Source organism: Protopterus annectens, chromosome 11.part0 (assembly GCF_019279795.1).
Source record: "Protopterus annectens isolate FY-2018-M chromosome 11.part0, PAN1.0, whole genome shotgun sequence".
In the NCBI taxonomy this organism is placed as follows: Eukaryota; Metazoa; Chordata; order Ceratodontiformes; family Protopteridae; genus Protopterus; species Protopterus annectens.
In genome coordinates, this window is record NC_056745.1 from 318317859 (window position 1) to 318332772 (window position 14914).

General features: G+C 38.2%; 1 protein-coding gene across 1 annotated transcript in view; it reads left to right on the top strand.

Annotated features, from left to right (window-relative positions):
• LOC122815364 (dynein axonemal heavy chain 3-like) overlaps positions 1-14914 on the top strand; it is a 4921723-nt gene that overhangs the window by 3785323 nt on the left and 1121486 nt on the right. Inside the window, exons 59-60 of the mRNA XM_044087818.1 lie at positions 5453-5583; positions 12803-12995. Coding sequence (XP_043943753.1) covers positions 5453-5583; positions 12803-12995 — 324 coding nt within the window. The remainder of the gene's footprint in view (positions 1-5452; positions 5584-12802; positions 12996-14914) is intronic.

A 14914-nucleotide genomic window follows, 5' to 3' on the forward strand; every position in this document is an offset into this window, starting at 1 on the left:
CAGTTTGCTGTGGAGTATTTTGTATTATTATAGCATGCTACACAGCCTTCACCAAATTATCCTAAGTATTCCAATTTTTTGGACTCCCTCTGTTAAAACAAGAAAGGATTAACGTTAACATTCACCCCCTCTTTCCCTTTTTCTAAGAAGGATTGGAAATATTTGGAAAATTCTGACCAGATTTATTGTATTCTGTTCCATTTTTCGCTTGGAAGTTATCACTGGGGATGAAGATTCCCACTTACAAGTCTCTATCAGAGGGTGTTTCCTTTGTATAGACTCTAATTTTAATGACTTTAATGAATGATCATTTTTAAGTAAGCTAATTAACTGCCCTCTCCTGAGAAGAGTATGCAGAGTTGCTGAGGTATGGCTGATCTAATCTATTATATAACTCTCCTGGCATTCCACATCCATTATACAATTCTCCTGGCATTCCTCATGCACTATCCGGTTCTCATGGCATTTCAAGCTGCTTACAACATTCTTCCTTAGAATCCTATTCACTGCCACCTTTTCAAAGAAAGCTTGAAGATTTCTACAGAGTATAAGATCAGTTCCAATTCCTTTATAAGATGCCAGTGGTTGACCCTGAGGTAGCAGACTTTATCTATTCAGAAGTCCAACAACATTCTTAACCTTGATAGTTTGCAAAATGACAAGGAGAGTAGGATACTAGCTAGACCTGGTAAAAAATTTAGATTTCTGTCATTCTGGATATTAGGATTATTAATTAACAGGCCCACATGCTGCCTGGGAGAGTGATATCTTAAAAGAAATGCATGACTATCATGAAGGTATCTCTCATGTTTCACTAACCAAAATATACCCAAACAGATAACAAGGAGGGTATTTCCACTGTTAAATATGCAGCAGATATAGCAAATGCCAATTTTAAGATTGCCTTTCCCAGAGGATATCAGAAGTCACCTATTCAATGCTCACCAAAGATTGTTTACCTTGTCCTTACTGTGGAAAGTCCTGAAAGATCTCAAAAAAGATAAGACGGTGGAAAATGTCAGACAGATATTTATTCATTTATTTATTCCTTCATCTTCCTGTACTCAGTCTTTCCTATTATAGGTCATGGAGGAATTTAAATCTAGACTAGCAACCAGCTAGTTTAAGGCAGAGATTCATTTCTGGAAAGAATGCCATTACATCACACAGATATACACACAAGCACACATATACACGCACATATGCACACGCATACATACACACACATGCACACACACACACACACACACACACACACATACACACACACACACACACACACACACACACACACACACACACACACACATACATGTGTAGTCCCACTATACCCATATCACCTTTGCTTACATAGTCTCACTGTGAGATCACACAAAATTGTTTTTTAACACATAAAGAGTTATGTTTAAAACAAAGTCTCTACTTAAGATTCCTTGCATTTTTAAAACAGAAACTTGGTTGCATCCCTACAATCTTTTTAGGCCTTCATCGATCAATAGGATGGGACAATTCCCTTTTATAACCATACAAACATTACTTACATTATTAGAAAAGTGAGCCTTATTTTAGGTTGTCTACAGCTTACATGTTTAACAATATCCTAAGCACAAGATCCTAAGCACGCAATCAGTCATGAGGGATTTGATCACCCAGGCTGATAACAAACTGACTTTTGACCACCATATTGCCTCTGTTGTACAGAAAGCTGTCTACAAGGACATCTCATCCAGGAACAAGGTGGTCATACCGTACATGTATTCTTTCCTTATAAGACCCATTATTGAACACAATGCCCCTTTCGGCATGTACCTCATAACGCACAAGCAGCAGCTGGGAAGACCTCTGAGGTTAATCACCAGGAGAATCCAAGGCCTCAAACATCTACCCTACACAGATAAGCTAAAGGCCCTGTCCTTCTACTCAGTCTTATACAGATGTCTCAGAGGTGACCTCTGTCTACCATACAAAGTACTCTCAGACCCCACCCTGACGGGACTACTGCATATCTACAAGTCAAGCTCCACTTGAATAACCCACACATGCAAGTTCAACCTGGTCTGTGACATCAATAGGACTTGTTGGTGGGACAGATATGTGTCCCAGAGACTCTCCTTTCTGTGGAATAGACTCCCTCTGCACAACAAGCAGAGTACCTCATTAACCTTTTTTTAAGCGCAACCTGGATAACTGGATGAAGAACAGAAAATACACCCCTTGGATTCCACCTGTGTCCCTGTTGGACAGTAGCATTGGGTGCTGACTTGTCAGACCATGGGCTAAATGTTTGGTTAGGCTTGTAAGGGCCTCAGGGCCAATAGCCTAGTAACTTCCTATGATCCTGTAATATCAGTCATCTCCTTCTTTTCAGAGAAATAAGGCTTCCCTTGTGTTTTGCTCATATCCATGATATGTGTGGCAACACCATTAACTTCTTTGTAACCATAGCCTCTCTCATAAAACTCAGCACTGTGATTGTCAAAAATACTTTGCAGACTATCCTCATCCATGCATAACCTAGATGCCTACAAAAACTGTCCTTTCAGTATGTTCTTATATATATATATATATATATAGTTTGGATGCATGCTAGTCCGATGTAATTTACTATTCTTCCAACAAGATTTCCTATATAATTTAGTTCCATACATACCATTAGCACACTTATAAGCATGAACAATAAGAAAAAAATATAGATGTAGTGGAGGAAGAAACTGTAAACCTCAAAAAACTTGTACTACCATTAAGCCTTTGCATAAACTCATTGAGTTGCTCATATATGCCTCGCCACAAAATAAACACATTATCAACAAATTTGCTATAACATGCCAAACAATCTAAGAACAGATTATTAGTATATATATTTTCTTCTTCCCAATGGGCCATTACCATATTGGCGTAGCTATTTGCACATGCTGTGCCCATAGCTATGCCAAGTTTCTGCGGGTAAACTTCACTGTTAAATATAAAGCATTTTTCTCTAAAATAATTTATAATAATGTACAAGTCAACAAAATCTGATTGTTCGTGTAACCACTATGCTTATGTAAAAAACTTCTAACAGCTTCCAAACCATAGTCATTTGGAATGACCATAAATAAAGTGGTGACATCCATCATCACAAACAGAAGACCAGAACAGTCACCCACTGTTGAAACATTCTCACAAAGTCTAATTAAAAAATCTTCTGCGTCCTTCAACTCAGCTGGAGCTTTATTTAAAACTTGTCTCAATTTATCCTCCATGTAAATCAACAAGGTCTCAGTCAACCAGTGTACCAACTACTGAGCTTAAGAAAAACAGCATGTTTAAAGCCAACCCTGCGGCCCTCACACCCCTCTAGCTGAATATACCAACTCTGAGATCGCACTACAGTGGGGAAAGGGGGTAAAAGTTCTCTGAAACGATCTTTCGATGAATGAAGATTTCGACAAATAGGGTTTGATGAAGAGGTGTTTGATGATTAGTGAGTCTGACAAAGTGAAGAAGACCCTTTTCATCCCATTAGTTTAGCAGTCCTCTAGTTCTATGTTGCAAAACACATTTCTTAGTTGTAGTTACATCAGCAGCCAGAATCTCTGGTTTATATGCTTTAATGTTTAAACAACATTATACATGTTCCCACAAGAACTTGGTGTCTTTAAGCCTAAACTTTTCTTTTATGCCTAATTTAGACTTCAGAGTTTCCTAGAACCAGTTTATTAAGCTGACTGTCTTCCTTCCTAAATAGGATAATCAAGGAAACAAGAGAGGAAAATATTAGGTCTTTTTTGGAAGCTAGAACCCAAGCCCTGTACTATTCTATGCTTGTGTCACTAACAAGAGCCTCTGGACAGATAACTGTTGAGTTTTCACTTAAAAATCCCTTTTCTTTCAGCTAGAAAATCCCTAGCGTGGTGACTAAGGTCAAATTGCACACACACACACACACACACACACACAAAACACACACACACACACACACACACACACACAAAACACAGAAGCCTTCTACTTAGATATTGTTAGAATCATGTAAATGTGACAGGAAAACATTAGCTCTTATTTGGGACTTAAACCCAAGACCTCCAACATTCCATACTAGTGTTACTGACACTGGTCTAACAAGAGTGTCTGGCCACAGCAGTACTGAGTTTTTCCTTAAAGGCTATTTTCCTTGCAGATACAAGCCCTTAGCATGGTGATAATGTCATATTACTTGGACACACACACACACACGCACACACGCACACACGCACACAGGCACACACACACACACACACACACACACACACACACACACACACACACACACACACACGCAGAGAAGATTTTTGCTTAAACATTTAAGAATCTTGCATATATTCCATGAAAGTATTAGTGAACCCAAGACCTCCAGCATTCCTTGGAAAAATGAAAAATGAGGTTAGGTGAATTTGGCATTCTTTGGAAGTACAGAAAATTCAAACATTATACTAAAAAAAAACTGTTTTATTACGTGTGTGTGTGTGTGTGTGTGTGTGTGTGTGTGTGTGTGTGTGTGTGTGTGTCCACGCGCATCACTTAGAAAGGAAGAATCAAGATCATCCAGTTAATAACAGACACTTTTCAGGTTGCTAACTGTTATACAAACTTTTGCTTTGATAATTGCAATAATATTTAAATGGTAAGGTGTGTGCTTAATTCTGTAGGTTAACAGCTGCAAATACAGCTCTTTAAAAATGTATTTGCACAAAGCATTTATGAGGCTGCTACTTGGATACCAGTTCACACATTTTCGGAACATCATAGGTTGGATGCCAGCCCTAGAGGTAGGGCAACAACTGATTTAGCCTTTCTACAGGTCATCTTAGAACAACCACCCATTTCTAGGAACTCTGAGTGTACTGTCTTATGAAACAGTAATTGTCATCACAAAGTGCAATTGTGCATTGACTAACCATAAAAGAAAGTGTTTGCATAGCAGAATTACTGCAGTAGAACAAGCTTACCCCTAGGCACTTTATAAATGTTGCATGTGGTCAGTTAATGTGTGGTTAATTCTGTACTCCACACAAATTTTCCAGAGGGCTTTGTGTTTTGACTATGTAGTTGAATATCTACCGATTTTAAGTATTGCATTGCCTTTTTCCTGCACAGCTAATTGGCTGAACATTTAACAGACTGCATTGGTAGAATGCTGTTTATTATATTTATTGTGGTTTTCTTTTACTTACATTGGTTTAGCCATCCAATGCTTCTTTAGCCTTTCCAAACAGCATATTTGCAATGCTAGCTCAAGCTGACATTTTCTGGCTACTAAAAAAGAAAAGCACAATTAAGCGTGCAATGTATGTGTCAGCCCTGCAAAAGATACTTTGGGTGTTAAAATTCTACCCTTTCAAAGCTGATATTTGATGAGAAAAACAGTTAGGTTACTTCCCAATGTTATGCTTTGTTAACAGCAGGGACTAAACCAGCTTCACTTTTTTGACAGGTAACACTTCTTAACTTCATGATTACACCAATAGGCCTGGAAGATCAGTTGCTAGGTATTGTTGCTGCAAAGGAAAAGCCTGAACTGGAAGAAAAAAAGAACATACTGTATCTGGAAGGAGCGAAAAACAGGTACAAATGGAAGGAGTAACAGTAAAGCATTTAAATAATATCCACTTTTGTTTCCCTTACTAGTTGTCATCAGTTTGTGTGGTATAAAAAATATAAAATGCCTAATATTTCAAGTGGCAATTGTAATACTCCCTTAAAGTCTTACCAAAGCAGACAGATATGTGGCCTTTGGATTACATGAGCTTCTGAACACATAATTTTTTCAGGTATACAAACAATCACAGAGACAATCTGCAGATAAACAGCATTTGAACATCCAGTTTGACCAGCCATTTTTACCCCTGTGCATAGCTAACACTCTTTAACCAACATGTCTCCTCATCTTCTGACACGAGGAGTTTTTTTATATCTTACCTACATCATCTTTAACTGTACCTCTGTTCAGTTCTGCAGCCTCATTAAGAATGCTGTTTCATGTACTGTAGAGAGTAAATTATCCGAATGCCAGTTATCCAAAACGTCAGTTATCAGAACCAGCCTTCCAAAGTTTTCAGGTAGGAAAAATAACAAAGTCTGAGTATGTAAACATTATATGTATTTGCTTGAACATGTTTTTTAAGCTTGTAGCCAGCTCATATGTGAAAAATATTCTTTATTGTCCTTTGGAATCGCTGAATGGTTTAAAAGTGTATTCCTGCATGCAGAAAAAAACAAGATTTTAGAATTTTTTTATCCGGTTCAATTATATGTTTGATTATCCAAACAATTTGATTATCTGAACTACCCTAGCTCCCAATTAATTCGGTTAATCGACTCTGTGCTGTATTTGCAATGCAATTTGTGATAAAAAAGAAAAACAAAGCTCCCTATTACCCCCTTAAAGGTCCTTTTTCTATATGAACTTAACAAGGTGCTGTTATATGATTAGCTGTCCATTTAGTCAGTCTGTTTGTTGCAGCTTAACCCCTGTGAGACTTTATTATCCACTTCTGTCTTCTTGTTAACTACCCTCTCCTCTGACATATGTAGCACTCTTGGAATTTCTTAATTCCACTTAACTTTTTAGTTATTTGGTTAAATATTTCTATCATGCCCTCTCCTTTCTCCAAATCTGTACATATTAGTATTTTTAACTCTTCTTCATAAGATTTTTGGTGCATTTTTATAGCTCCCCTTTATGCAGTCTCCAGTCATCATCATCATCAGTGAGGAAGTGGGGACTCCAGTACCATAGGCAGTTCCACAAGTATGACCTCACTAACCAATAGTACTGAAAAACAATAATTTATTTTATTTGTGATGCTTTTCCATATGCAGATCACCCACATGGTCCTCATTACCTTCATACATTTACTGTCTACTTTTAGAATACTTGATACAATATAGCATCTGGTCCTGTTGTGTTTTTTGTTGAGGTCAGTGGCTCCTCCCAATACATATTCTTTCTTTCAGTTTTTATTCTGCACCTACATTATGTTTTCATTGTATTTAAGCTAAGCTACCCATCACATCCTTAATTCCCCTTTATTCATATCTTATCAGACGCATTACTGAATATGATGCACCTTTTGTATGTATTTATTTAAACATATCCCTCAACTTGAGAGACCTCAGAGTTTCTTAACTAAAAATATCAATGGCCTCAAAAATCTTAGTAATCAGGGCAGGCTGGCAGCCCCCTCTCTGCATTCAGTATCTTATAGACTCCTCCATGGACATCTATGTCTAGCCTTTCGAATCATAAAAGATTCAACCCTCTTTGACCTCCTTTTCCTTTGTAGAATAAATGGTACTTCAAATGCCCAATTAATGGAACTAAACCTGCATCAGCAGATAAATATGACACATTGGCTCAATAGATTCATATCCCAGCATATCCATAACCTCTGGAACAAACTTCCATTAAATTGGCAGACTCAGATCCTCCCCCAGTCTGTCTTGACTTGCACTCCTGATAGAGGGAACTTCTGAATAAGGGTTTTGGTTAGGCTTGGAATGGTCTGCAGACTGTCTGCCTAGTGCTTCCTATGAACTTATTTCTTAGACATGCTCCTATTGTATCAGTTAGCCCACCTAAATTTCAGTACTCTTAATCTGGTATGGCTTAATTCAGATGTTCTGATCATTGTGAAAAACTCTTGTTTGGTATTCTCTTTTTACTTGGTGGCAACCACTATTTGTATCTGTATACTTCTCTGTCTTCATTTGAGAGCACCAGATGTTCTTTTCCAAAGGAGTTCAAATGCTGAGAGTTGTTTGATGCAGGGCTTGATGTATGTGTCTACTTCTGTGTATAGTTGCATTGTAAGTGTTACATTTAAAATCTGAAATGTTTGGTCACCATTCAGTAATAACAATATCCCAATTTTTCTCTGTCATTATAAGGGTTACTTATAAGGACTAAGGAAGTCTACCTTCCACCACTTCTACCAGATAGTAAAGACAACCACAAGGCCTTCTATAGTTATGTAAAGAATCTGCACGACAATACTCAGATTTGCTCTGAGCTACTGCACAATGGTACCTCCTATACCGAGCCAACAGATATTGCCAACATATTGGCCGACAGATTCATTGCCAACTTTACCCCTCTCTCCCCCCCAAAGGACCAATCACAATACCAGTAGATTGCCAGGCACTCAGTATTACTGCTGCACAGGTTAAAACAGCAGAGTCCAAGGCTAAGAATACAGCTTCTATGGGACCTGACAATATCCCTGGCTGTGTTCTGCATGAACTACCGAGTGAACTGGCACCTCACCTGTGTGCCCTGTTCAATCCCAGCCGGACCTCAGGCATTGTCCCTACCAAATGGCACACTGCTACAGTCATCCCTCTCCACAAAGGAGAAGCGACTACAGACCCTGGGAACTATTGCCCCATTATCCTGACGAGTCTGACATGCAAAGCTATGAAATGCATCATCATGGACCTAATAAAAAAGGATATAGGGAATATCCAAATTTTGATCCTACACAGTTTGTGTTTGTGAAGGGTAGATCATGCCTGCTCAACTTGGTCGACTTCTTTGAGTCAGTCACCAGAGCTGTGGATGAAGACAAGGTGGTTCATACAGCCTACCTTGATCTGGCCAAGGCCTTTGATACCATTCCCCATGCAGGAATCATAGAAAAACTCACTAAGCTAGGCATCAACCCCTATATCACTAGGTGGGTTGCAAACTGGCTCACAGATAGAACCCACAGTGTGAAAGCAGCTGACTCCAAGTCAGACTGCAGACCAGTCATGAGTGTAGTCCCACAGGGTTCGGTCCTGGGTCCTCTCCTGTTTGGTATCTACTTCTCCGAAGTCCTGGCCAATACGAAAGGACTCTGGCTGACAAAGTTTGCAGATGATTGCAAGTTGGAAGCTATTATTAACTTCACAAGTGATGTTGACATCCTACAGAAAGGCCTCACTGAGACCAACAACTGGTGTCAGAACCATGGCCTTAAGCTCAATGCCAAAAAATGTGTTGTCATCCTCCTTGGGAAAAAAACTGGTTCCCTTGAATTACCACATTGATGGTAGTCCACTGAACACAGAAGGCATTATAAGAGATCTGGGAACACAGGTTGACAGCAACCTCTCTTTTGACCAATGCATTGCCACTGTGGTCAGAAAGTCCTTCTATGTAGCACATCTCATTACTAAGGGTTTTGCATCCAGGAAGAAAGAGGTCATTGTCTCCCTCTACTCTTCCCTCATTAGGCCAATCATCAAGTACAATGGCCCATTTGGCATGTACCTCACTAGACACCTGCAACAACCGGAGAGACCGCAAAAGTCAGAGGCGCCAGAAGCTGTTGAAGACTGAGGGGGGGCAGAGGGTAAGAGGGGCACTTAGTGATCTAAAAAGGGCAATTTTTTATAACTATTTACTACCACAACACGGGTTCACTTGGAGGGCTTTTTAAGCTTATCCAGTTCCCTTTTGGTGCTTGATTCTTGAATTAACATTTTCTGATTGGTCTTACCTATCCCATGGCTGATAATTGTATATTAGCCCTAGTGAGAATAACTGTGATCATTCCATAGATAATTTGAGGGGACCCATATAAGGGATGCAGCATTTAGGAACTGCCTCTATCCATTAGTGGCATGAGGGGCAATCCTGCAGTACATTTTCTACTGCCCATCCTTAAATCCAAGTTGCATTTGAATATGGACGGATGAGCTTTGTTTTATTTTTATGGATAGTTTGTTCTGGAACAGTGGTAGCCTCTGTGGTATATATCCATCTCAACACAACCTTCAGTTTAGATATGTGGACTGAGTATTTCTGATGCCATTTGACTTGCTGATGTTCAGTAGGTCCATCTGTATTAGGTCGGTGGATGCCTTGTATGCCAGACATGTCACCTCAAAGCACTCTGTAGGATACTGAGTATAGTAATAAATCTTTGAGGTGGTCCATGCAAGACCTATTGTTTAGAAACTGTATCCTTTTAAGTAAGGTATCTCTGAAGGTATTCCAATTGTTGCATGGGCCTAAAGGACTAAGAGTTGGTGCTGGCAAAGTGGACATGTCCTCATAGCTCATTTACCTTATAACTCCTATGATCCTACGTTGTAAAGCTTAGCTAAAGCATATGCATATATACATTAGAGTTCTGCATTTTATTGACATTACCACTGAGGTGCTATCTGCCATTTTGAATATAAGATTCGGCTACAGGTAATTACATTAAGAAAAGTTGTCATATATCAAGCTATGCAGATTTGCTATCCACAGCAGTATCTTAAGCTGTCTATAAAAGTCTTACTGATTGCCAGCTGTAGTTTAAATATCTACTATCACGTTATGTGTTCTACAGTTTTGTACATACAAGTCCATTACCTGTAATGCCACTCTTTATATACATGTTGTAGATAAATATAAGTTAAAACATATATGATACAAATAAGTGCTAATAAATGCATGTTTTTTCTCCCCTAAGACTAAGTAAAGAAAGGGAAAAGGGTCTAAGACTGTGGAGAGTACTTGAAACTGTCCCTTCTCATAAGCATTACTCTGAGAATTAGTAATATTTCAGAAAAAGTGGACCCAAATGAACCAATCCATTCAGTATCTGTATTTCTTTCACTTTTATTTGAACTAATATTTAGTAATTGTTTGAATCTATAGTATATGATTGTTATCTCAGCAGACATGTAATTAGATGGCCATCATATTCCTAGCCATGTGTATAACTGTGAATGCACCATATTTCAAACATGACAAGCAGATTAAAACTAGTCTCCAACATAATAAGAACATTATACTTCTCAGAGACATGTGAAAGTACATAACCAAGGGGTCCCAGCCCAATGCCACAGCAGCAATGCAGACTTTCTATATAATTAAAACAGTTAAAACACTAACATTTTTACTATTTGCAGCTGCTGAGATTGACTCTAGCCAAAACAGAGCTCACACAGGAGGATTTATATTCTCCTATAAAGTAAGCATGCTGGCTTCAACAATTTAAATGGAATCAGGTCAAGTAATTCATTACCCAAATTATCTTTTCCTCTTGTTTCCAGCATTTTGTTTGTCATTTTTATTCTGCTTCATTTCTGGTACTTAAACTTTGCCAAATGAAAACACTCTTTTACATCAACATTTACATGTTTGTGTGTTATCTTAATGGCCAAGAAAACAAAAGAGAAGACTAAAGCATTTTTGAAAATATCTAATATACATTGTTCATTGAGTACATAATTAATAATTTTACTTAAAATCATCTCTTCTAAAACAAGCTGCAGAAGTCCCCTCCCCCTACAACCTTATTTCTTTAGGTGAAAATGGTTTAACTTCTTCAGTCTAATCTAGTCTGGTTCAAATCTTTTTCGATATAGTTGTCATCAAAACTTTTTTTTTTTTTTCTTTTAAGTCATCTCTTTTTTTTACCAGATTAGAACACTGATTAAGGCTGAGCTAATTGACTGTTCGTCTTAGGTAACATAGTACAGCAAGGTTACAAAAACAGGTAGAAAAGGCTACAAAGAAGAAATAAAAAAATATTGTTACATCATTTTGATAGTACATGATTAAATACCTACAAAAAACAAATACAGTTTAGGCAATCTATTTTATAGGAAAGTAAGACAGATTATACATACACGCGCGCGCACACACACACACACACACACACACACACACACACACACACACACACACACACACACACACACACACACACTCCACTCCCGGCTCGCATCACTCAGTTTCCTTACCCTGTACTTCATTGCCACACACACACACACACACACTTAGTTTTATTACCTTACACTTGCCCTGTACTTCATTCTTTCTGTTGCCGATAAATAATCCCTGCAGCACTAAATCTCCTGGCTTGCATCTTCATTCTGTTGCTGATAATCCCTGCTGCATTAAATCTCCTGGCTCGCATCACTCTCTAGGTTTCCTTACTCTGTACTTCATTCTGTTGCACTAAATCTCCCGGCTCTCATTTGAATCTCCCGGCTCGCATTTGAACCAGAAATGCGTGAGCCGCAAATACTTAAAAACAAAGAGTTGACTGGATCTGCTGCAAGTGCTGCTAAAGTGGGGGGTGCCCCTCCCCCCTCGCTCTATGGTTCCGGCACCCAAAAGTACCTCACAAAGAGGATCCTAGATCTTAAACACTTGTCCTATATGGACAGAATCAAAAAACTCCAACTATTCTCTGTTTCATATCGCCTACTTAGAGGCAATCTCTGCTTGACTTACAAAGCCATGTCTGACCCAGCTCTGTTAGAAATGCTACATCTAAAGATATCCCAATCCCTCCACACCACACACTCCAGAGACCTCAACCTCATTACCACATTACCACAATCAACAGAACATGCTGGAGGGACAGGTTCATAACCCAGAGACTGCCCATACTATGGAATAGACTTCCCATACATGTCAAGCAGACCAGCCCACTGGCTGTCTTCAACAGAAATCTTAATGAGTGGATGGGAAATAGAAAATTCACCCTGGGGATCACTCCAGTGGTTCTGCTCGACAGAGGTACTGGGAACTAAGGTCTGGTAGCACGATGCCAGGGTAATCCTATGGGCTAGGCTTGTAAAGGCTCCAGGGCCATTAGCCTAGTACACACCTATGAACCTATGAACAAAGATGGTTATAGAACACTAAAATGCTTCTTATATGAGAACAAGAACCATTTATCCATGAGCATAAACAGAGATGTTCAATACTCTGATACAAGATGCAAGGTTGTTTAATGGTAAATGAAAGGAGTTTTAAATAGTTTGACATACTCTTTAAATTTATGTTATACAGGAAGCAACTGAAAGAGATCGAAGGACAAATTTTGGAGGTGTTGTCAATGTCACAGGGAAACATTCTAGAAGATGAACGTGCCATTGACATTTTGTCATCCAGCAAGAAGCTTTCCCAGGAGATTCATGAAAAACAAGAAATAACAACCACAACTGAAAGGGAAATTGATGAGACAAGAGATGGATACAGGCCTGTAAGTGTGTATGGTTTGTGATTCCTGTTAAGAATTTAATAGCCATACTGTCTGTCATTTTTGTTACCTTACATCTTAGTAAAACATATTCATTCAGAATTAAAATGATGTTCTTTTCCAAAGCATAGAAACCTTACCACTTTAGCTTTGTTAATTTTGTTGCCAGTGTGCATACACAGGTGCCATCTAAACTTTAGCAATGGCCTTAGCAGTGTGACACATGACAGAAACAGCAAAAACATACAAAATTAGTATGATTTTTGACTCCCAAGTCATGCATATGTTAGACTTACTTGCATGTTATAGCATCTTACAGGAGAAATATCAGGTAATAGATATGTTTCAGGGTCACATGCTAATTTGCTTTTTAACTGCAAAAGTTTTACATGAAATTTAACTGATTAGTGCTAGCATTGTAGGTCGATTGCTTTAAACTATATGCTGATAATTTTTTGTAAACTGTTTTTAACTATAGGTAAGAACCTATATTATAATATAATAATAAATAATTATAATTATTATATTTATTATTAATAAATAATTTATTTTTATACATCTTGAAATAGTTATGCTATAATACTCCTGATTATTGACACTGTATAACATTGTATTGCGACTTAATGCCTTGTAATAATCCTGTAACATTGCTGTTTAATGCTAATTTATAATGAAAGTGTATAATATGTTGGAGCTTTTCTCCCCGGGCCTCCGCTGAAAAGGGGCTCTTCAGCTCAGTCGGACAATCCCAGTCAGCAAATGTAAAATAAATAAATAAATAAACCTAGTCTGAAGAATTTAACAGCTAGATTATCAGAATCTGCTTTTAATGTGGCGTTGATTATAAGTAGTACTTTTCTAAAGTGCACGCACCAATATGTTGCAAAACAAGGGGAATTAAATGTGCTTGGGACTGCACAGTGGTAGAAGAGGTGTGGGAACTGTTGTCAGAGATAGCATTTTTTGAAGAATTTTAATTTTTTTTTCGTTTCAGTATTTGATTTATGCAAAGTAGCAAAACAGTTCTGTGCTAGTCAGTGTTGATTTGCTGACGATATTCCAAAAATGATTTGTGGGGAATTGTAGGTTTTTGTTTGGATTAAAAATGGTATTTATGTTTTCTTATGGCATACATTTTAGGTCCATAGTTTGATGGGAAAATATGAGGCTATCAGTCTGCAAACTATCATAAGTCTATCCAATAGCCAAAGGTCAGAGTCAAACCTTATATCCTATATCTGAAAGGTAAAGACCATAACATTCTGCTTTTTTACTCACTCTACACTCACTTATAGTTTTATTTCTTATGTTTGCTCATCTGGGAACCTGGTTCTCATGTCACTCTCTCTGACTCATCTACCTATTCCTCTGTAGACTATCCCCCCATATTTCCACTGCCCCCTTATCACCTAGGAAAGCGATACAAACTTACTTAGGACTGATGTTGGGCACCATTTTTAAAACACCTTACTATAGTTAGAAGGAGTGCTCGGCATTCCTTAGCGTTGTGTGCCTTCCATGTAAGTGTGCTTCTACTTTTATGTACTAATTTTCTGCCAATTAGAATATTTTTTGACTGCATGGTTTGTTCTCTGTAACTCAGATGGAAATATTTGAATGGCTGTGACCTGACTGTGTGATAGTGTCTGCTATACATGGTTTTGCACTATGAAGGAATCAGTATGCTTCATATTTCATTGTATAATTATTGAGTAACTGACTTTAATATGTGTAACTGTGCTTCTGCTCTGATTACACAGTGGGTAACTGTATGTGGTGATCACTAACTGGGATAACTATATGTACTGAGCACTACTTGGGTGTAACTTAACCATTTAACTGCTCTGAGCTTTTTTCCTTCCTTCTCTCTGCACCTCATTTCCCAGGACTTACTTATTGCTGTTTCTGTTTTCCCTGTTAAA